Source organism: Monodelphis domestica, chromosome 6 (genome assembly GCF_027887165.1).
Source record: "Monodelphis domestica isolate mMonDom1 chromosome 6, mMonDom1.pri, whole genome shotgun sequence".
Lineage (NCBI taxonomy): Eukaryota > Metazoa > Chordata > Mammalia > Didelphimorphia > Didelphidae > Monodelphis > Monodelphis domestica.
The window spans coordinates 69,636,290-69,662,108 of NC_077232.1; the positions used below are offsets into that span (position 1 = coordinate 69,636,290).

The window sequence follows — 25,819 nt, forward strand, 5'->3', positions numbered from 1 at the left end:
ATTATCCCAGCATAGACATGGTAATTAAAATCCAAGGGAGTTTAGGAGACCATTATCATTATTAGAATTACCACCATTACTGCAATATAGAGATGGAAATGCTAACTATAGTGGTAAAATAAGAAAAATAGACTGAATAAGAGCTGACAAAGAGGAAAACAATATTATCACCTTCTGTGGACGATATATTTACTTTTAGAAAACTCTAAGGAATCATCAATTGTAAAAGCAACTAAAACAATATTAACTTCAGCAAAGTTATAGGATACATAATAAATCTACATAAATCATTAGCATTTCTGTATAATAACCAACAAAATCCAGTGGGAAGAGGTAGAAAGAGATAGTCTATTTAAAACAATCCCAAACTGTATACAATACTTGAGAGACTACCAACAACTCAAATGAGCACAATTAAAAACATTCTTAACATGAATAAACATCTAGATCTAAATAATACTGGAGAAATGTTAACTGTTAATGGGTAGGCCAAATATAATAAAAATGACAAAACCATATGGTTTACTTATTTAGTGCCAAACCTATCAAAACTACCAAAGGATTTCTTTCTTTCTTTTCTTACTTCCTTTCTTTCTTATCTTACTTTCCATCTTAGAATCAATACTGTGCATTGGTTTCCAAGGCAGAAGAGTGGTATGGGCTAGGCAATGGGGGTTAAGTGACTTGCCCAGGGTCACCCAACTAGAAAGAGTCTGAGGTCACATTTGAACCTAGAACCTCACATCTCTAGGTCTGGCTCTCATTTTACTGAGTCATCCAACTGTCCCCAACAGGATTCCTTTTACAAAACTAGAAAAAAATAATTTAAAAAATTAATCTGTAGAAACAAGAGGTAAATAATATAAAGGGGCTCAAGGAAAAAAATGGGAAAGGGCCTTAACAGCACCAGATCTCAAACTATACAAAACAACATCAAAACAATTTAGTATTGAGTAAGAGACAGTAGGAAACTTTACATATAATATTCAGAAGCTAATGAACACAGTAGCCTAATATGCTTGTTAAACCCCCAAATCCCAATTTTTGGGCAAGAGCTCACCATTTACCAAAAACTGCCAGGAAAATTGTACAGCAGTCTACCATAAACTAGGTATAGATCAACATCTCAATGTATACTAAGAGAAGCTCTAAATGCATATGTGGTTTAGATATAAAGAGTGACATCATAAACAAAGTAGTGGAGCATGTAAGAAATTACATGTTGGATTAATGGATGTGGGAAGATTTCATGGACAGGAGATAGCATGGGTTCAGAGCAAATAAAATGCAGTTTTGATTACATAAAACTTAAAAATGTGTGCACAAACAAAACCAATGCATTTAAACTGAGAAGAGAAGCAAGAAATTGGGGAAATATTTTCAGAAAGCTTTTCTAATATTTCATTTCTAAGACATATAGGGTACTGATTCAAATGAAAAAAGTACCAAGCTTTCAAGTCTTTAAAAATGGTCTAAACACATGCTAATACACAACTAATAATTTTTTTAATGCAAATTAAAACAACCCCAAGATACCATCTTACATCTATCAGATTGGCTAACATGACAGAAAAGGAAAATGACAAATGCTGGAGAGATAATGGGAAGACAGGTGCATTAATGAACTGTTGGGTCCACCAAATCTGGAAAGTACTTTGGAAGTAAACCCCAAAAGCTATTAAACCTTTTATGGCTACTAGGTTTATACATCAAAAAGAGAAAAGGGGGTGGGGGACAGATGGGTAGCTCAGTGGATTGAGAACCAGGTCTAGAGACCAGGGAGGGAGGGAAGAAGGGAGAAAGGGAGGGAGGAGAGAGGGAGAGAGAGAGCAAGTGAGCGCCCATAAAAAAAAAAAGGTTTATAGCAGCTCTTTGGCTGCAAAGAACAGAAACAGTATAACAAATCTATACTACTCTCTCTCTCTCTCTCTCTCTCTCTCTCTCTCTCTCTCTCTCTCTCTCTCTCTCTCTCTCTCTCTCTCTCTCTCTCTCTATATATATATATATATATATATATATATAGTACATGGATTTAGAGTAATATTGTGCTTTAAAAAGGATCGAGGTGATGGTTTCATAGAATCCTGTGAAGACTTGTATAAGCTGAATCAAAATAAAGAATAATTTATAAAATAATAATAATAATATAAAGATAAACAATTTTGAAAGACTTGGGAACTCTGGTCAATAAAATGACCACAATTTAGAGTGCTCATTATAAAACATTATACCCATTTACTGACAGTTAACAGACTCAAAGGTGCAGACTGATATGTATGTGTTTATTTAGACATGGCTAATGCAGGAATTTTTCTTCTCTCAATTACTTGTAAATTTTTTAAATTAATTTTTAACTTTAAAAATGTATTTGTCAAGGAAATTATAATGCTAAGAGGAAAAATTAGAAAAGAAATAGCTTGACATAACAGGTACAAAATCTAGCCCCAGAAACAAAATCTGAAGATTTGAGGTCAATGAGGAAGGGAAGAAAAGAAGGGAGAGGAGAGGAAGGAGGGGAAATGTAAGGTATCTTCATAGTAAAAACAACTGACACGATGAACAAGGAATCTGACTAGAAGGCATCTAGTCAGCATAATAAGATCGGGAAAAGACTTGCCTCCTTATACTTTCTTAAAGGCTAAGAGGCATTGTAATTTTTAAATGTTTTGTTACTTATGTCAGAATTTGAAGAATTTTTCATTTCATCTATATATGTAATTCTATCTTAACTGAGAGATCAAATTGCATTATTTGTTGTTGCTGTTGTTTAAACTCATACCTTTCCCCTTTAGTATCATTTCTAAGACAAAAGGGTGGCAAAGGCCAAGCAATCAGGGTTAAATGATTTGCCCAGAGTCACACAGCTAGGAAGTGTCTGAGGCCACATTTGAACCCAGGACCTCCCATTCTCTGGGGCTGGCTCTTAATCTACTGAGCCACCCAGTTGCCCCTTTATTTCCTTTCTTAATGAGTTTTTTCTTGTATGTGCAATATGTCTTCTTTCACAACATGGGTAATATAGAAATATGTCTTGCATAACAGCACTAGTATAACCTATATCAGATTAAGATCACTACTGTCTTGGGAAGGTAGGGAGGGAGAGAATTTAGATTCCCCAAATGTCAGAAAACAATTGTTGACAATTGTTCCTATGTATAATGGGGGGGGGGGGGGGGGCGCACGCAGACAGAATAGTCCTATTAAAAAAAGAGCCTGCTATCAATGTCATGCCATGACTGGGCACTAGAATAAGAAAGGCATGTTTTTCTAAAATAAGTAGATAAAAATGATAACTTAATGAAAACCAAAAAGTGATAATCTATTTTTTTCTTTGAAGTTAAAATGGTATAAAACAAGTGAGGGCAGCGGATCAAATTTTGCTGCCCATGAGCTAAGAATGTTTTTTGTATTTTTAAATGCAATAAAATTTTATTTAAAGATGTAAAAAATATTATTGGCTGCCAGCTATACAAACTAGTATAAATGATAGAGATTATCAGATGCCAATTAAACTCGTTCCTGAATTTTAGACTAACATTGATGAGTGAAAATCAATTCTTTATCTTTCATGCTAGTAAGATTTTTAGAGTGCTTAACCTTTAACAAAAGTTAAATGATGTAGAACAGTGCTTCAAACTCAAGAGATCCTTGGGGGTCACATATTGACTTAGAAAACCACAAATTAACATTCTATTATTTTGTTAAACATTTTCCAGTTACATTTTAATTAAGTTCAAGCAGCACCTAGTTTTTCATGTTGCTTGATATTTCTACTATTATGCTATTATACACAAGGCAGGTGTTCATATTTTCCTAGAGATTTAATAAAAACAGAAGGTAGTATGCATTATTTCTCTTTTAATAAATATCTGGTCTTTAAAAGTCTGTGATAAACAAAACATTACATAATCAGCTGGATGGAAGCTCAGAAACCATCAGGTTCAAATCATTCCTGAAGAATCATCCTCTCTTCCACTCATCCCACAAGCAGCCTTCCCTTCCTTTTAAAACTGAATTTAACTTTTTCCCACCAGCAAAAATCTACCTTCACTCCTCTCTATTCCAAATTTGAAAATAAAATCTATTACAAATGTGTTGATCAAGCAAAACACATTTTCACAGATTATGTCCAAAAGAGCACACACACACATCTCCTCCTCAATCTGCCTTCTGAGTCTTTTTTTTTAAACTTCATCAGGAGACAGGCAACATGTTTAATTATTACTCCTTTGTTATGTAGTTTGCTATTATGCTGACCAAAAGTTAATCTTTCAAAGTTACTTGCCTTTAATCTAGTCGTACTGTTCTTTGTTCTTCACTCTGTATCAGTTAATTTAAGTCTTCTCCCACTCCAGGCCATCCACTAAGTTGCCAGTGACCTTAAAAGAGTTCTGCCCATGTCACCATTCCACAGGGCACTATCCCCTGCCCCCAGCAAAATAAATGCCATTGTTTCCTGATCACCTCCAGAGTCAAATAAAAAGCCCTTCATAGCATGCCTTTACTCTCACCCACTCTACCAACCCTAACCTCTCCTTCTGCTTCTCCAACAAGATAATATTCCATTCCTTGAATTTAGGCATTTTCACTGTCTCCAACGCACATAATATTCTCCCTCTTCATCTCTACCTCCTTGCTTCCCTGAGTGGGTACCTTCCTTTCTGAATTTAGAGGATTATACCTATTCACTCCCCCTATGCCCTCAAATTAGAAAAGTCACTAATCTTTCATGCAATTAGAAATCAGATTACCTATTGTATGTACATGTAATGTACTTCATTTATTTATTTATTTAATTTAGGGTGTTTTCCCATGGTTACATGATTTGTGTTCTTTCCCCTCCCAGAACCAATAAGTAATTCCACTGGGTTTTCATGTAATGTATTTTAATTAATTAGCCTTATTTGATTGTTTTAATGTATAAAAAAAAAGTCTATTTGCTCCTATATCTAGAGTCTAGCTCTAAGATGAGTAAGGGACCTGATCTCAATTCTTGGGCAGTTGCCATATATTTCTTAATATACTGATATGCTCAGAAGATTAAACTTTGTTTCCTTAGTCATTTCATCTTTCACTTGCTGCATTAAGACTCCCTCTATTACATCTGATGATGATAGTTCAGTGGGGACACATATGTCACTTTCCCGAATATCAGAATGTAAGCAGTTCATCCTTATTTAATCCTGTAAGATTGGTTGGTTGTGTTTACTGTTTCATATTTCTCTTAACTCTTATGGCTGAATTTCAAAGTTTCTCCTTAGACCTTGTCTTTCTATCAAGAATTCTTGAAAGTCCTCTATTTCATTTAAGATATTTTTTCCTTCCTATAAGATTACATTCAGTTTTGCTGGATAAATAATTCTTGGTTTTAAGCCTGCCTGTATTACATGTTTGTTGCCTTCTGAAATATGGTATTCCAAATTCTCTTATCCATAAAATGGTAGCTACTACTTCTGTCTTCTATGGCTCCTCTCTACTTGAATTTTTTTCTTTCTGGCAACTTGCAGAATTCCTTAACTAGAAAGCACTGGAATTTGGTTATGATGTTCCTTGGAATTTTCATTTTGAGGTTCCTGTTAGAAAGGGGCTGGGAAAATCTTCCTATTTCTACTTTACTCCGTGGTTCTAAGATCTGGGCAGTTTTTTCCCCCAAGAATTTTTAAAAAATAATGCCTGGGTTTTTGTTCTGGTCATGGTATTTAGAGAGCCTAATAATTCACTCCCCCCCCCCCATCTGTTTTCTGGGTCAATTGTTTTGGCTATGATATATATATATATATATAATTCCCCCCTTCTAATATTTTGACTTTTAATCTTTCTTGCTGTTATCATGAAGTCATTAGCTTCTATTTCATTCATTCTAATTTTCAGGGAGTTCATTGTTTGGAAAAGTTTTTTACACCTTCTGCAAAGCTTATCAATTCCCTTCAAAATTCTTTCCATGATTTTCATTTCTTCTCATTAAAAAAAATTTTTTTTTTAATTCTTGCTTCTTATGTTCTAGAAATTCTATTTTGATTTGTGCCTATATTTTCCTCTGTAGATGTCTTGGAGTCATTATCATGTGTATTCCTGTAGCTTTTTATGGTGGGATTCATTTTTTGTTTGGTTATTTTTTTCATCCTACTTTCTAACTTCAGACTTGATATTCAAGAGTCAGTTTCTGAACACTCCAAGAAGGAATTTCTGGGACTGTCCTGTTGTTTTCTTGGGATATTGAATGCTGTGTTACTTCAGGATCTCTGGGACAGCTCAAGCTGGGGACTTGCAAGTTTTTCTGCCCTGATCTGAACTCTGCAAATTTTTAATACAGATTTGGGTGTGACTACTGCTGGACTTGGCCATCAGCCAGGTATGAAACTTATTTTTTTCTCCTTAAACCCTAAACTTCGATCTTAGAATCAATACCAAATACTGGTTCCAAGGCAGAAAAGTGATAATGCCTAGGTAAATGGGGTTAAATGACTTGACCAGGATTCACACAGCTAGGAAGTATCCAAGGCTGGATTTGAACCCAGGACTTCCCATCTCTAGACCTGGCTCTTTACCCACTAAATCACCACCCATTCCTATGAAGCTCTTTTGGTTTAGTTTGGTCTGGAATTCACCACCTTGGTTATTCCCGTATATTCAGATGGTTTAGAATAGGAGTAGGAAAATATGGCCCAAGGCTCAAAACCATGGACCCAAGAATGGTTCCCACATTTTTTTAAATATAAAAAGATATCATTAAAGAATATCAAAAACATTCTTAGATGGAGTCATACAAAAATAGGAGAGCTGTGGTACTTTGGTGACCCTCTGTATTAAAAACTCAAACTGAAACCCCACACTCTAATCCAGAAGTCTGAGCCATCCATCTGATGTTTATTTCTGAATTTGTTTTTGTCTCAGACCTTTAACCCCTCCTTACCTCAAAATGGCTCCTATTTCCCTGAGCCCTTATGAGGTCTAGGATCTATTCTAACTCTCCCTGCTCAGGAACACTCCATTCTATCCATACCCCATCCCTAAACCTCTCTGAATCACTTAGTCTAGGTGGGAACAATGACCATGACTTTTTCTTTCATTTCCCCATCAATATTTGTTTCTTGAGTTTTTTGTTGGTTTGGGAGGTGGTATATATGGCTTGTTATACCTCATCTTGCTATTCTGCTATCTTGGATCCATCCTTAGAAAGCAATTTATTCCACTTTTAAATAGCTATAATTGCTAACAAATTAATTTATCCTTACTTCAAGCCTAAATTTGCTACTTTGAAAATTCTACCGATTGCTTCTAATTCTTCTAAGAGATTCTTTCAAACAGACATTAGGTCCAGTCAACAAAATCTGAAACCACCTAACTATTCTATTATCTATTCTGTCTTTTCCACAATAACATGAAACATTAAAGGGGTTAGTCAAATGATTTGCTAAAGCAATAATACCTATATTTACATTGCTAGTAAGTTGGGGGAGGGGGTAAACTCCTACCCTCCTCTAACAATCAATTCTGTGTTTTTGTTCTAAGGCAGAAGAGCGATACGGGCTAGATAAAGAGGTTTAAGTGATTTGCTCAAGGTCCCACAGCTAGGAAGTATCAGGAGTCATATTTTGCAAAGCACTTTTTAATAAATATATTGACTCATTTGATGTAGGTATAAACAATATATACAATAACTAAGGTACCAAAACCAATCTTGACTCCAGAGGAAAAAGGACAAGAAATTAAGAACTCTGCCTAATGTTGTGGAGCATGCCAAATGAGTTCATCTCCTTAACTGCTTGTCTCCTGACTAGTCTTGGTGAGCCTTGGCATTACTGCATCATTAAATTTCACAAAAAACCTGGGGGCACATATACTTCCAGGCTGCCTGACCAACAGATCGGATGTGCAAGCAGTCTCAGTTTTAAAACAGTCACTGAGCCTAATTCGTTTCACTGTTTCCCACAAGGAAAGCCTATCACGGAGTTCTTACCTGCTAGGGACATATTATTTTCTTTTGTCACTGTTAAGTGAAACTAAAATCTCCTCTGTATATAACCATATGGACTACCATGGAGGGAGGGAGAGAGGAAGGGAGAGAGGGAAAGAGGGAGGGAGAGGGAGAGAGAAAGAGAGAGAGAGAGAGAGAGAGAGAGAGAGAGAGAGAGAGAGAGAGAGAGAGAGAGAGAGAGAGAGAGAGAGAGAGAGAGAGAGAGAGAGAGAGAGAGAGAGAGAGAGAGAGAGAGAGAGAGAGAGAAAGAAACAGAGAAGTCATTTGGTTTAATATATCAAGTATATGTAAAGATCATGCTACCAACAAACTACCACAAACTCATTAAGGACTTAAAACCTCATAAACTTACTAAGATTAATAGCAATAGACTAATAGAAATCAGAGAGAAGTATAAAAAATTAAATCTTCTTTTAAGAAACAATACAGGAGAATAATTACAAAAATCAAAACTAAATTAACGTTTTCACCTTTTAAAATACTTGTTTTGGATGGTAATATAGTCATTCCAGTAATGCTGCTGCTGTCAAAATCATTTCCTTACATTCATTTAGTTAGGCCATCAGTATAACTATCATTATAAGGTACTCGGGGTATGATGATCTGAGCCCAGAATGGATTAGGAAAATTGAGAGCAGACAAGATCACTCAGAAAACTGCACAACTACTGCAAAAGTCAGAGTTGCTCCCTAACTCAATAATCCATCTAATATCAACGTATTACCATTCTTTCAGTGATGTTCTATGGTTGCTAATCATGGGACAGGCACTTAACCTTGTTGCAGAAGATATGAAAAATAATAGAGATGTATGATGGATCTAAGTTATAGTGTATATATGATATTATATATCATAAGTATATTAATCTATGATGGATAAGATAAAGCATGACAACAAATGTCAACAGTGACCTAAAAGTTATCACCCAGAAGTCAGTAATGCAGACAATGTGAAACAATAGGCAGTTCAAGTATTGCATCCAAACCTGTGAAATGGCAAAAGGCCTAGATGAAGTTGAGCACATACAATCCTCTATGGAGGATTTATGCAAGAACACAGATAAAAATTACAGTAGAGAAGGACTGGAAAGCATAGAATTCTGAGCAGAAACCTACATTGGTGGAGGCTATATCCCCTAATAAGAGCAAAATTTCACTAAAAGTGTCATTGCATCTCCTTCATAGGAAGATAAAAATTATCTTTGTAATTCTCAATCACTTAGAACTCACTGACCATAAAACCCAATCTTTTTCACATAAATTGAGGGTTAGCCACTTTCTTTCTTATCCTAGATTTAAACTATTAATTTTTCTGAATCCAAGTGTAATCCAAGTTCATTTTTATTAAATTTTTAATTGAATCAAAATAATTAAATTATGAGATTCATTCCATCATTCTAACCTAACAGATCTTTTGGGAGTATTTAAGAAGTCAAAAACACAAAAGTAAACAAACAAAAACATACTAGTTTTATAAAGGAGCTTCAGAATATTTTAACTGATATTATACTTGAAACAAGTTTAATTTGGCAGAGTATTTTTTACTATATTAAAGTGACACATCCACAACCAGTAAAACATTCCTATAATTATTCCCATTATTACAGTTTTAGGGATTCCGTATACAGTTATTATTTGTATTATCTGTTATTATCTGTTCTTCATTTTTTAACATTTGGTGGATTTGGTCACTACTGTAAAGGAATTTTCTTTTTTTTTTTAAGTTTTATCTTTATTATAAGAATGTACATGATTTTTATAGCTTATTGTTGTATTCAGGACTTTGATGAACTCTATTAGTATTTCTTTGGTTGAAGTGGTTGGATTGTCTAGATAGCCTTCCCCCCTCCATCTATGCTTATAATCTTAAGATATTTTAGCTTTTTTGGTTTAAGTTTTACTATGTAGACAATTTATCTGATGTTAAAAAAAGATTAAGACTAGTGATCCAGATGGCTAGAGTATCCTACAAACCTTTTATTTTTTAAACCCTTACCTTCAATCTCAGGATCAATACTAAGTATTAGTTCTAAGACAAAAGAGTGGTAAGAACTAGGCACCTGAGGTTAAGTAACTTGGCCAGGGTCTCACCAGCTAGTAAGTATCTGAGGTCAAATTCAAATCCAGGCCCTGACTCCAGGCCTGGCCCTCTATCCACTGAGCCACCTAGGTGGCCCCTGTGAAGATTAAATTTAACTCTCCCTAAAAGAATGTCTACCCTTTGATCCAGCCATAGCACTGCTGGGTCTGTACCCCAAAGAGATAATGGACACAAAGACTTGTACAAGAATATTCCTAGCTGCGCTCTTTGTGGTGGCCAAAAATTGGAAAACGAGGGGATGCCCATCAATTGGGGAATGGCTGAACAAATTGTGGTATATGTTGGTGATGGAATATTATTGTGCAAAAAGGAATAATAAAGTGGAGGAATTCCATGGAGACTGGAACGACCTCAAGGAAGTGATGCAGAGCAAGAGGAGCAGAACCAGGAGAACATTGTACACAGAGACAAACACACTGTGGTATAATCGAACGTAATGGACTTCTCCATTAGTGGCAGTGTAATGCCCCTGCACAATCTGCAGGGATCCAGGAGAAAAAAACACTATCCATAAGCAGAGGACAAACTGAGGGAGTAGAAACACCGAGGAAAAGCAACTGCCTGACTACAATGGCTGAGGGGACATGACAGAGGAAAGACTCTGAGCGAACACTCTGATGCAAATACTAACAACATGGCAATGGGTTCGAGTCAAGAACACATATGATACCAGTGGAATCACGCGTCGGCCACGGGGGGTGGGTGGGAGGGAGGAAAAGAAAATGATCTTTGTCTTTAATGAAAAATGCATGGAAATGATCAAATAAAATACTATAAAATTAAAAAAAAAATTTAACTCTCCCCTGATTATAACAATGAAAATACTTAATTCTCCCCTGATTGTGAAGATTAAATTGTAATCCTTGTCTATTTTTAGATTTAATCCCCATAAGTGTAAACCCGGTACTTAAAAGTTAAGAATGGAGATCTGCTGGGAGAGAAATTACTTAATGCTGAGGGCTAGATATCTTACCTTATCCTCTGATTTCTTGCTTCATCTTTCTACATTTTGTAATGAAATTGTAAATAAAATCTCTTTGGAATTAATTAAATTTCTGGCAACCACACTCTTAAAATATAAAATGCAACCCTTTAAAAAATAAATCCCTTTTCCCTCTTACACCCCTAACCTATAAACTCTTATTCCAGACAGATATCATTACAGAAATTCTAACTGTACTGCAGTCTATTCCCTTTTTTAGAAGTCAACACTTTAATATTTAGTTTTTTACACACACAAGTCTAAATGCCAGCTTCTAGGTGAGGGTGGGAAGGGAATATACATAAAATAGAGCTTCAAAATGCTTCAACACTCACTAATCCAATAAGCTTTAAAACAATAGTGAGGACAGAAATATGAAAAAATGGCATTTCTATTTTTATAATGGTGACATATATTTAAAAATTTAAATCCAGATTCAACTTACTATTTGGTGGTCCTGTTGCTTGGTATGGTGGGTAGGATGCTGAAACAGTAGGACGAGAAAACACTGGAGGTTCATCTCCAAACACGACAATCATTACTTGAATTAGACCCAGTAAATCAGACTGTGGCTAAAAGAGAAAATAAATAAATGTTATAATACAAAGAGTTTAGAAGCTTTTCTTCAGTCATAATAATATTAATTTATATTTATAAAGTTTTTCCAAAGTTCAAGGAAGTATTGTTCTCCTGATATCTATAGCCAAAGAAGGCAATTAGGACAAGAACTGTTACCCCCATGTGATATGCTCGAAGGCTTTCTTTATGGTCACAAAGCGAAGAAGTATCAAAGCCAAGTTGGGTGCTCTTTTTAACATACTACATCTCTCCTGACAAATGCCAGTTTCATTTGTATGATCTCAATCATGCAAATGCCATTCTTTTTAACATGTCACTTGCATATACTAACAGAGAAGCTAAGAATTAAATTTAAATGTTCAAAATGTTCAATAGATATACTGCTGCTCTGGTTGGTTCCCAACACAATTCTACCTCTTCTAAACTTTTATTATTATTTATTTTATTCTAAACTATTTATTATCCAAAATATTCAGAAAAAAATTTTAGAAATAATCTCCCTTTTTTTCTCTCATATCAAATTGAAGGCTGTCCGTCCTTCTTTAAATGATAAAACTTCACCTCATTTAGCAAATAATCCTCAACATTCAAATAACTAATACAATAGACCCCACCTGATCTTAACCTAATCTTCTACTCACTCTTGTAATTGCTTTATTTGTATGTGTTTATGCCATTCCTTAACTTTGTTTCTTTTAAGACTTAAGTTCAGAGAAGCTAACATAATAAAAATGACAATCCTACCCAAAATTAGTGCCATATCCATTGAGCTACCAAAAAAACTTTCTTACTGAATTAGAAAAAACCATAATAAAGTTCAGTTGGAAGAACAAAAGATCAAAGATATCAAGGGAAATAATGAAAAAAATGTGAAGGAAGGTGGCCTTGCAGTCCCAGATCTCAAACTATACTATACTATAAAGCAGTGATCATCAAAACAATATGATACTGGCTAAGAGACAGAAAGGAGGATCAGTGGAATAGACTTGGGGTAAGTGACCTCAGCATGACAGTCCATGCCAAACATAAAGACCCCAGCTTTTGGGAAAAAAATCTACTATTTGATAAAAACTGCTGGGAAAATGGGAAGATAATATGGGAGAGATTAGGTTTGTTTCAACATCTCACACCCTACACCATGATGAAATCAGAATGGGTGAATGACTTGAATATAAAGAAGGAAACTATAAGTAAATTAGGTGAACACAGAATAGAAAGATTTAAGACCAAGCAAGAGTAAAAAAAAAAATCACAAAATGTAAAACAAATAATTTTGGTTACATTAAATTAATAAGTTTTTGTACAAGCAAAACCAATGCAACCAAAATTAAAGGGGAACAACAAATTGGGAAACAATCTTCATAACAAAAATCTCTGACAAAGGTCTAATTACTCAAATTTATAAAGAACTAAATCAATTGTACAAAAAAAAAAATCAAGCCATTCCCCAATAATGATAAATGGGCAAGGGACATGAATAGGCAATTTTCAGGTAAAGAAATCAAAACTATTAATAAGCACACAAAAAAGTGTTCTAAATCTCTTATAATCAGAGAAATGCAAATCAAAACAACTCTGAAGTATCACATCACACCTAGCAGATTGGCTAACATGACAGCAACAGAAAGTAATGAATGCTGGTGGAGTTGTGAACTGATCCAACCATTCTGGAGGGCAATTTGGAACTATGCCCAAAGGGCTCTAAAAGACTGTCTGCCCTTTGATCCAGCCATAGCACTGCTGGGTTTGTACCCCAAAAAGATAATAAGGAAAAAGACTTGTACAAGAATATTCATAACTATGCTCTTTGTGGTGGCCAAAAATTGGAAAATGAGGGGATGCCCTTCAATTGGGAAATGGCTGAACAAATTGTGGTATCTGTTGGTGATGGAATACTATTGTGCTCAAAGGAATAATGAAGTGAAGGATTTCCATGGGAACTGGAAAGACCTCCAGGAAGTGATGCAGAGTGAAAGGAGCAGAACCAAGAGAACATTCTACAGAGATTGATACACTGGGGGGCAGCTGGGTATCTCAGTGGATTGAGAGCTAGGCCTAGAGACAGGAGGTCCTAGGTTCAAATCTGGCCTCAGACACTTCCCAGCTGTGTGACCCTGGGCAAGTCACTTGACCCCCATTGCCTAGCCCTTACTACTCTTCTGCCTTAGAGCCAATACACAGTATTGACTCCAAGACAGAAGGTAATGGTTTAAAAAAAAAAAGAAGGCAAGAGATTTCATATAGGTTGCAATCTTGTAAAACATTTCCATTTTCATCGTTGCGAGACACACACACACACAAAAGAACTTTAAAACAGTATTCTCTGATCTGCATCCAGACTCCCATCCCTTCTCTAAAAGAGGATAGCATTTTTCTCATGTGTCCTTTGAAATGGTCTCAACTCACTGTATTGCTAAACTCAACAGCCAAGTCATTCGGCTGATCACTGTATAATATTGCTGTTATTTTGTACAATGTTCTCCTGATTCTGCTCATTTTACATCATATAAGCCTACCCAAATTTTTCTGAAAGTATCCTATCTTCTTTGTCATTTCTTTTAACACAATAATATTTCACCACAATCATACATCACAACTTGTTTAACCATTCCCCAGTTGATGGGCAACCACTCAATTTTCACAAATTTGCCACCACAAAAGGATACATTTTTATACATAATCTGGAAATACAAATTAAAACAACTCTGAGGTACCACCTCACACCTAGCAGATTGGCCAATATGACAACAAAGGAAAGCAATAAATGTTGGAGGGGATGTGGCAAAATTGGGACACTTATATTGCAAAAGTTAAAATATACAATAATAAAAATGAGATTTATTAACGATCATTAGAAATAAAGGAATAAAAGGGTAACAAAATAAAAACCACATGCCCAAGGCTAATCAGCCCGTTCAAAAATCCCCTCTTACCACCATCAAGACAAGAAGCCAAAAAGGGCCAGAGCAGGAATGCCCACTGAATGTATCCCCTATCTATAAGGAAGTATGTAAGAACAGCAAATCAGTGGGCTCCCAGGAAATGTAGTTTTTAGTGTAGTTAATTTTCAATTATACAATACCCTGCTGGTAGAGTTGTAAATTGGTCCAACCATTCTGGAGGGCAATTTGGAATTATGCACAAAAGGCTTTAAATGAATGCCTGCCCTTTGATCCAGCCATACCACTGCTGGGTTTATACCCCAGAGAGATAATAAGGAAAAAGACATGTACAAAAATATTCATAGCCACATCCTCTGTGGTATCAAAAAATTGGAAAATGAGAGGGTATCCATTGATTAGGGAATGGCTAAATAAATTGTGGTATATGTTGATGATGGAATGTTATTGAGCTGAAAGGAATAAAGAAATGGAGGAATTCCATGTGAACTGCAATGACCTCCAGGAATTGATGCAGAGAGAAAGGAGAATTAGGAGAATACTGTACACAGAGACAGATACATTATGGCACAGTGGAATGTAATGGACTTTTCTACCAGAAGCAATGTAATGACCTAGGACAATCCAGAGGAATGTAGGAGAAAGGGATGTGATTAGGGTTTTGATGTTAAAGAATTGCTCTACTGCAAATATGAATAATATGGAAATAGGTTTTGAACAATGATACATGTATAACCCAGTGGAACTACTTATCGGCTTTGGGAGGGGACCCAACCCCTCCAGCCCCAAAGTTTTTCTCTTTCAGATACTGACCTAGTAGTGGTATCGCTGGGGCAAGGGGCAAGCAGTTTTAGGCAAGTTTCAAATTACTTTGCCCATAGTCTCTAGAATGGTTGGATCAGTTCAAAACTTCACCAATAGTACATTAGTATCTCAATATTCCCACATCCCCATCCCCATTTATTTTTCTTTGTTATGTTACCAATCTGTCAGGTTCAAGGCGGTACCTCAAAGTTGTTTTAATTTGCATTTCTCTAATAATAGTGACTCAGGGCATTTTTTCATGACTGTAGGTACTTTTAATTTCTTCTTTTGAAAACTGCCTTTTCATGTCTAGTGAATATCAATTAGAGAATAATTTTTATTCATATAAATTTGACTATTTTCATATATTTGAGAAATGAGGCCTTTATCAGAGAAACTTGGCCATAAAAATTTCCCTCCCAGCTTTCTGCTTTCCTAATAGTGATGGTTATTAAAGGACATTTCACTTCGATAGAAATGGGGCACTGTTTTAAAATAATACTAAATACCTTTGGAATGGAATGATTGTTTATCCATTCATACTCAATTATTTTCTATTTTTAAATCCATACCTTCTTGTCTTAGAATTGACACTATATATCGGTTCCAAGGCAGAAGAATGGTAAGGAGCTTAGTCTTTAGTCTGCAAGGTGTCTGAGATTAGATCTGAATCCAGGATCTCCTCTCTCCAGGCCTGGCTCTCTATCCAATGAGTCACTTAGCTGACTTAAGCACATAATTATTTTCCCTCAAACCTTAAGACACTATAGAGAAATGTTTAATGGTTTTGAGGCTCATGTAAGCTGTGTTCTCTGCAGCAAAGTTTCTAGAGTAGTTTCAAACAGAACCACATACTTTACCAAAATTTAAAAGATAAGATTTTTACTTCCCAAACATATCTAAAACCTTTTCTTAATGTTTATAGTAAACCATTATTATGTGTTTCCTAAATTCAAGTGATAGAAAACTAATCATAGCCTGTCCTGAACAAAAAAAATAATAAATAAAAATCAAGATTTATAAATGGTTTATGATTGAAATTATCATTTTCAACATGCAGCTAGTTTTGAACCATAACCTTGAAGCTTTTCCTAATATTCAAGTGTGCATTAAACTCTATGAAATATATAAAGATCCAAAGACAGCATTAAATGGAAGTGTTTTAACCATGCAAAATTGATCACTTGTTTGATTTGTATTGTGATTTCTCAAGTTTCAAAAGAGAAAGTACACACAATTAAAATTGACTAGGATTCATGTTATTGCTAGTCAGCAAACAAAAAATTCCACTTAAAATAACTATGAAATGTATAAAATAAAATACTTAGGAGCCTAACTACAAAGATACAAACAGTAACTATATAAATGCAACTACAAAACACTTTACAGAAAATACACATTTAAAATAATTGGAGAATATTCATTGCTCATCAGTAGACCAAGTCAATAAGAAAAATGACTATAACATCTAAGTTAATAAACAATGTCACATGTCAATTAAAGTACCAAAGGATTACATATTATGGAAATTGAAATAAAAATTACAAATTTAGCTGGAAGAAAAAAAAGTTAAGGATCTCAAGGAATGGTGGGAAAAAATAAAAAAGAATTAAGGGGTTCCCAACAGTATTATATCTAAAACTACAACATTACACTGCAACAGTTATCAAAGCAATCTGGCATGAGGTTTGAAAACCGAGCTTTATAAGTGAAATAATTTTAGGTTTACAACCTACAAATACAACTGAAATCTGGTGGCCTAGTGTTAGATACTATCTACTGGGATAAGAACTATTTGACCAGAAAACAAAACAAAAAACCTGCATAGTGTTATGGCAAAAATTAAGTTTGGTCAACACTTCACAGCATATGCCAAGATAAACTTCAAATGGATATATGTGTCAAAGATGTAAAAGATCACTTCATAAAAAAATTATAGAGGAATGATGAAGATATTATCTTTCAAATCTATAGATAATTGAGAGTTTATCATCAAACAAGGGATAACAAGATCAAAAAAGATAATATGGACAATTAAGACTACATAACATTAAAAATATTTTTACAAAAATTGAATATAGTCAAGATTAGAAGAGAAACTAGAAGAGAAGGGAGACAACAAATCCTTTACAGCAAATTATATGTTACAAATATAAAGGTCTCATTTCCAAGACACATAAAAAAAGCTGATTCTAATTTCTATTAAGTCATTTATTGGTTTATAATTAAATTGGTAGAATTTTAATAGGCAAGAGGATCTCAAGGGAATAAATTCAGGATATCTCTAGTCATTTGGAAAAAACATCAAATCACTAAAAATGGGGAGGGGGAAGAGGACAAATTAAAGCAATTTGGAGGTACGATCTAACACCTATGAGATCTGTAAAGATGATCTCAAAAACTGACAAATGTAGAAGGGGCTTTTATAAATAGGCATATTGATGTATATCCATCCTGTGCAAAGCAATGTGAAATTATGTATAAAAAGTTACCACACATGCCCTTTGACCCAGTGATACCCCCTACTAGGTCTATACCAGAAAGAGGAAAAAGTCCTAAGTGCACTATAATATTTATAGCAGTTTCTTTCCAGTGGCAAAGAACTAAAGAAGGCCAAAAAACTGGGGAATGGCTATAGCAAATTATGGTATAGGAGTGTACTATGCTATTAAAAAAAAAAAAGAAGGTTTCAGAATAACCTCAGAAGAATGTATGCACTGATGCTGGGTAAGTAGAACCAGAATAATCTGTAACATCAATATTGTAAAAAAAATCAACAATTGTGAAAGAATTAAGAACTCTGAACAATGTAATGATCAACCATGATCATAGTACTGATAATGAAGAATGATATTCATCTCATGACAGAGATAATGGAAGTATATGTATAGCAGAAAAAAAATTTTATTCAGTGCCATACCAAAATACCACAAAATTATTTCAGAGCTAGAAAAAAGTAATAAAATTCATCTGGAAGAACAAAAGCCTAAGAATATAAAGGGAATTAATTTTTTTTTCCAAGTACCAGATCTCAACCTATATTATAGAGTAGCAACTATCAAAGTGATCCAGTACTGGCTAGGAAATAAAGTAGTGAATCAATGGAACAGATTAGGCACTCAATGCACAGTAGTAAATGACCATAGTATCGAACTGTTTAGCAAACCCAAAGATCCAAAGTTTTTGTTTTGACAAAGTTTTGACAAAAATTGCTGGGGAAACTAGAAAACTGTAGCAAAAAACTAGGCACAGATGAACATCTCATACCATATACCAAGATAAAGTCAAAATGGATACATAATTTAGAAACAAATTAGGAGAGCACAAATAAAATTTGGGGAGCACAAAATAGTGTACCTGTCAGACCCAATGATAAGGGAAGAGTTTATGACCAAACCAGAAATACATTACATTACAAAATGTAAAACCGACAATTGTCTTTGCACATACAAAACCAATGTAACCAAGAATAGAACAGAAACAAAAAACTGGGGGAAAAAATTTCCAAAGCAAGTGTCTCTGACAAAGTCTTTATTTCTCAAGTATAAAGAGAACTAAATCAAATTTTTAAGAATACAATTCATTTCCCAATTGACGAATGGTCAAAGGATCTGAACAGTTTTTAGATGAAGAAATTAAATCTTTAATCATGTGAAAAAATGTCTCAAATTACTATTAATTAGAGAAATGCAAATCAAATAACTCCGAGGTACCACTTCACACATGCCAGAATAGGTAATATGACAAAAAACGAAAATAATAAATGTTGGAGGGAATGTGGGAAAACTGAGACACTACAACACTTGGTGGAATTGTGGGCTCATACAACCATTCTGGAGAGCAATTTGGAACCACGCCTAAAGGGCTATAAAACTACCCACAAATACCCTTTGACCTAGCAATAGCACTACTAAGTCTATATGCCAAAAAGATTAAAGATAGAGGAAAAGGACCTACTTGCACAAAAATATTTATAGCAGCTTTCTGTGGCAGAAAAGAATTGGAAACTGAAGGGATGCCCATCAATTAGGGAATGGATAAACAAGTTATATAAATGTAATAATACTATTGTGCTGTAAGAAATGACAAAGAGGACAATCACAAAAAAACTTGGAAAAACTTATGAAAAGAGAAGTAAGCATAACTAGGAGAAAAAAATTGTATACAGAATAGCAGTAATAACATATGATGATCAACTCTGAATGACTTCTCTATTATCAGCAATGCAAAGAACTAAGACAACTCGAAGGAACTAATGACAGAAAAGGCAATCCACCACCAGAGAAGGAACTAATGGAGTCTGAACACATTCTGAAACATAACATTTTTTGCTTTGTTTTCTTCATGAGTTTTTTCTTTTTTTCAAACCCTTACCTTCTGTCAGAATCAATACTGTGATTGGCTCCAAGGCAGAAGAGTGGTAAGGGCTAGGCAATGGGAGTTGCAAGTGACTTGCCCAGGGTCACATAGCTAGAAAGTGTCTGAATCCACATTTGAACGCAGGACCTCCCATTTCTGGGCCTGACTCTCAATCCACTAAGCCACCCAGCTTCCCCCTATGAGTTTTTTTGGTATAAGCAATGTGTGTCTTCTTTTACAACATGACAAACATGGAGAGATGTTATGGAGATGTTTTGCAGGGTGGCATATGTATAACCTATATAAATATTACCTACCATTTCAGGGAAGGGAGAGAGAGAATATGGATAGCAAAATTTCAGAAAATGATTATTAAAAATTTATCTACATGTTAAAAAAAACAAACTTTTTAAAAACAGAAATGAATTTTTGGACATGGCCAAGGTGGAAATTTGTTTTACCTGCCTGTCCTTATAAAATACAAAGGAATTTGGGATCTTTTCTTTTGGGGTTCTTTTCTTTTCTGACTGGGGTGGGGAGGTAAGGGAAACAAAAAAATTTTTACTTCTAAAGCTATCCCTACAAAACCTATATTAATCATATTCCCATTTGGGTATTCAAATATTAGAACTATTCATGTTCCTTGCCCATTTATCAATTGGAGAATGGCTTGATTTTTTGTACAAATGGTTTAGTTCTTTATAAATTTGGGTACTTACACCTTTGTCAGAGGTTTTTGTTATGAAGATTGTTTCCCAATTTGTTGCTTCCCTTCTAATTTTGGATGCATTAATTTTGTTTCTACAAAAACTTTTTAATTTGATATAATCAAAATTATTGATTTTACATTGTGATTTTTTTTCTAGCTCTTGCTTGGTTTTAAAGTCTTTCCTTTCCCAAAGATCTGACATATATACTATTCTGTGTTTGCCTAATTTGCTTATAGTTTCCTTCTTTATATTCAGGTCATTCACCCATTCTGAGTTTATCTTGGTATAGGGTGTAAGATGTTAATCCAAACCTGATCTCTCCCATACTGTCTTCCAATTTTCCCAGCAGTTTCTATCAAATAGTGGATTTTTGTCCCAAAAGCTGGGATCTTTGGGCTTATCACAGAATGTCTTGCTGAGGTCACTTATCCCAAGTCTATTCTTATAATCAGAGAAATACAAATCAAAACAACTCTGAGGTATCACCTCACACCTAGCAGATCGGCTAACATGACAGCAATGGAAAGTAATGAATGCTGGAGGGGATGTGGCAAAGTTCGGACAATAATTCATTGCTGGTGGACTTGTGAATTGATCCAACCATTCTGGAGGGCAATTTGGAATTATGCCCAAAGGGCGCTAAAAGACTGCCTGCCCTCTGATCCAGTCATAGCACTGCTGGGTCTGTACCCCAAAGAGATCATAAGGAAAAATACATGTATAAGAATACTCATAACTGCACTCTTTGTGGTGGCAAAAAATTGGAAAATGAGGGGATGCCCTTCGATTGGAGAATGGCTGAACAAATTGTATTATATGTTGGTGATACTATTGTGCTCAAAGGAATAATAAAGTGGAGGAATTCCATGGAGACTGGAACAACCTCCAGGAATTGATGCAGAGCGAGAGGAGCAGAACCAGGAGAACATTGTACACAGAGACTGATACACTATGGTACAACCGAATGTAACGGACTTCTCCATTAGTGGCAATGCAGTGATCCTGAACAACTATGAGAACAATCTATGAGAAAAACCACTATTCACATTCAGAGGAAAAACTGTGGGAGTAGAAACACAGAAGAAAAACAACTGCTTGAATACATGGGTCGAGGGGATATAGACTCTAAATGAACATCCTAATGCAAACACCAATAACATAGAAATAGGTTCGGATCAAAGACACAAGTAATACCCAATGAAATTGCGCGTTGGCTGTGGAAAAGGTGGATAGAGAGGAGGGAGGGAAATAATGTGATTATTGTAACCAAAGAATAATGTTCTAAATTGACTAAATAAATTAATTAAAAAAAATATTAGAACTATTAAAAAGACACACAGAGTTCTAGTTAAAATACAACTTCCAAAATGCATCTAAATACAAATCTCAGAAGCAGTAGAACTAGTATTTATCTCTACCGTAACATTAACCCTTAGCAACTCAAGTATCAATGTGCTTAAGGTATCTTTCCCAGTACTGAAGAATTGATTTTTATTCATTTCTATATCTTGTATCCATTTTAACTTTATCTTGGTATATGGTGTGAGATGTTGATCTATGCCTAGTTTTTGCCATACCGTTTTCCAATTTTCTCAGTAGTTTTTGTTGAATAGTGAGTAGTTCTTCCAAAAGCACACTGGGTTTGTCATACAATAGGTTGATTTTTTTTTTAAAGAAAGCTGGGTAATAACTACACGGTACAGAAATGACAGAAAACTGTCCTAAAGTAAACAAAAAATGATTACATTAAATGAGAAACATGGTTTGGGGCACAGCAATATTTATCACATTTTACAACACTGTGCAGTGCATGCCCCAAGAAGAAAGATGAAAAAACTTCCAAACAAACTGCAAATAGTAATATGATTTTCCCCATTAAAAAAAAAGGGTCCTGTGTTTTGGCTGGAATCCCTGAGGCAGCAGGTGTGGCATGACCTCCATCAACCACCTACCTGTGAATCCTGAGGACCATGTGATGAAAGTTTTTCTACCTGCTCAAAATCCACATTCCACCAAAGCCACAACAAGAAGGAAAGGGAGCCAAAGACAGAACTGCACCCAATTTATATCCTGTCTGTATCAGCACCTAATGACAGGAAGCAGCAACATATTGGCGCCTATTATTCGAGGATCTGGGAGGATGACTTCAGGATTCAAGGCCCTGTACAGATTTACTGAGATCTTCTTGATTCATTTACATTTAAGTAAACCCTCAAGGCCTCTGGTTTCTTTGAATCAGTTTGGCCTTGGACTGATTCCAGCTCTGTATGTGTGTTTGTAGTGTTTATATCTTTTTTCTCTGCCCCTATCTTAAGTTTTTTGTCCATCACTTTCCAGTCATCGCCTTCCCTTCTAGGTCATTAGAATCCATGAATGACTTGTGGCAGGCCGTAACAAAATCTATTTGTCCATTTTACCTAAACCCCCACTACTAAGAATGTTAAGCTGGCTGGACAAGCTTCCTCTTCTATATGTGAATGACACAAGGTCATCCCCTTTTGACACAAGATATTCTTTAGAATCTGAACGGGCTAGATACTATTTAGAAATGATGGTATCGCGCGCCCACCCCCCCTTTTGTATGTCTGTGAGTGAACAAAGTAAGCATAATCCTTTTTGTGTACACCAAGAAATACAGATTTCGGTTGGGAAAAAATGTGATTTCCAATAATTACATTGGAACTGTCATGCCTACTATAGGAAAAGGAAGAGAAATTGATAAAAGACACAAAAATCAATTGTACCAAAAAATCAAGCCATTCCCCAATTGATAAATGGACAAGGGACATGAATATGCAATTTTCAGATAAAAGAAATAAATACTATCAAAAAGCACATGAAAAAGTTTTAAATCTCTTATAATTAGAGAAATGCAAATCAAAACAACTCTGAGGTACCACCACATATTTAACAGATTGGCTAATATGACAGCAAAGGAAAGTAATAAATGTTGGAGAGGATGTGGCAAAATTGGGAAACTAATGCATTGCTGGTGGAGTTATGAATTGATCAAAGCATTCTGGAGGGCAATTTGGAACTATGGTCAAAGGGCTTTAAAAGACTGCCTGCCCTTTGATCCAGCCATATCACTGCTGGGTTTGTACCCCAAAGAGACAATAAGGAAAAAAGACATGTACAGAAATATTTAGTCTTGCTCTTTGTGGTGACAAAAAATTGGAAAATGAGGGGATACCCTTTAATTGGAGAATGGCTGAACAAATTGTGGTGTATATTGGTGATGGAATACTACTGTGCTAAAAGGAATAATAAACTGGAGGAATTCCATGTGAACTGGAACTAAGAAGTGATGCAGAGTGAAAGGAGCAGAACCAGAACATTGTACACAGAGACTGATATACTGTGGCACAATTGAATATAATAGACTTCTCTGCTAGCAGCAATGCAATGATCCAGGAGAATTTTGAGGGACTTTAGAGAAAGAATGCTATCTACATTCAGAGGAAGAATTGTGGGAGTAGAAACACAGAAGAAAAACATTCGCTTGACCACTTGGTTTGATGTATAAAATTTAAATTAATATCCAATAACTCTAAGTATTATATTTTATACGATTTATTAATAATTACTTGAAGCAGAAGAAGTAAAAGGACAAAAGTAAAAGCCTGAGTAAAGGCAGCTTTCCCAGCCAAGTTCATGGAAAAAGAGAGCATAAGGGAGGAGCTACACAAAACTTATATCTTCCCTACATTAGTACATAATGTGAGAAGGAACATGGGAAGTTGGGAATTATTGGGGAGAGAATTCTAAGTACACAATCCCCGCCCCCTGTGATTCCATTGGGAAACAAGCATGTTGAAATCCCCCCAGATTTACATGCCTAGTTTTCCCCAATGAATCAGTACACATTATATCTCTAAAAAATCTTTAACTAGTTACATAAATATTGTACTTTCTAAGAGGAAATTACAACTATTTGGGGATTAGAGGTAAATAAAAAAGAAAGAACAAAACAAATGATTGCTAGGCCCATTAACAAAAAGCCAATTGGGGGTAGTCCCCTTTGGCATAAGAGTATACATTCAAAACAAATGCATTCAACTCCCCCTCACCACCCCCCCCAAAAGGGTCAATTAAGAGGAAACAGAAAAATAGGAGGGAAAAGAACTTCTATTTCATTTCAGGGTTTGGAGCTGATTCCTTAAACTGTCTAGTTTTTCAAAATCCATTCCCATTAGAGGGATAGATGACATGAGGTACCAGCTTTTGTGAAAAACGGAATGCCATCCAAGATGGTCTGTGATTTCAGTTGCATTAATGACATTGTTAAGAACCTGTTTGCTAGCAAATGCTAATAAGCAGTTCTAAGCTCATCCTCTGAAAACTCTCATCAGTTTTTCTCAGGTCTCCATTTATTCTGTCATTACTCTCAACTACAAAAATCTTTTTTTTTTTTGGGGGGGGGGGTAAGATGAGTGGCTCAGTGGATTAAGAACCAGGCCTAAAGACAGAAGGTACTGGGTTCGAATATGACCTCAGACACTTCCTAGCTATGCAACACTGGGCAAGTCACTTAACCCCCCCCATTGACTACCCCTTACAACTCTCTTACCTTGGAACTAATATAGAATATTGATTCCAAGATGGAAGGTAGGGGTTTAAAAAAAAAATCTTTGGGTATTAGGTAGGATCTTACCTACATTATCAAGCTATTCCCTGTCCCCATCCCATTTTCTATAAGTTTCACAGTGAAAATTATACTTATTTTATCTAGTTTTAATTTGAAAAAATAAATTATTTTTCCTATTATAACACTTGGACCAGACCTTGGCTTGGTATTTTCTTCAAGAGACCTTTGAAAAGGTTACATATAAACTCCCCATATTCAAATGTAGAACAAGGAGAACATTCATGGGTTGGGATATTTCCTACTGAAAGGAATTTCCACATCTATGAGATCCAAAATCCATAAAGCTCAATCACAATATCAGAGTATCAAAAACAAAGTCTATCTATACCACTTATCATTAATATTTATTATAAATAACATATGATTGGAAGCTGTCCTTGAATGTACATATGTGATATTAACCAAAGTAGATTACAAACTCTTTAAGGTTAAGGCTCTTTGTTTTATACCTCTTGGTATATTAAGTGTCCTAAAATAGCATTAAATCTCTGTTGTTTACTGAAGGGAAGAAATTAAAACACAATTAAGAATTAAAACCAGTGTATAGGTCATATACTTACATGCTTCCATTCATGTAAATAAGGAAGATAGATCTTTCCATTTGCATCAACATGCTTCCCAGTTTTAATAGTCATTGAACTAGTAGGCTTAACAAAACAGATAGGGGGATTATACGGATATGTGTCCAGCAGCCACAGGCATATTGGGATATTGTATATGTTACCTAAAAAGAAAAGAAAAAGTGAGACTTCAATTATT

At 35.2% G+C, this 25,819-nt stretch overlaps 1 protein-coding gene across 6 annotated transcripts in view; it reads right to left on the reverse strand.

The window, feature by feature from the left end:
* The window catches only part of TSG101 (tumor susceptibility 101), an 81,575-nt gene that overhangs the window by 41,218 nt on the left and 14,538 nt on the right, over positions 1-25,819 (reverse strand). For all 6 annotated transcript variants that reach the window (XM_056802213.1, XM_001366351.5, XM_056802212.1 and 3 more), the window contains 2 exons: positions 25,621-25,784; positions 11,506-11,632 (listed from right to left, as the gene is read on the reverse strand). In XM_056802213.1, coding sequence (XP_056658191.1) covers positions 11,506-11,632; positions 25,621-25,784 — 291 coding nt within the window. The remainder of the gene's footprint in view (positions 1-11,505; positions 11,633-25,620; positions 25,785-25,819) is intronic.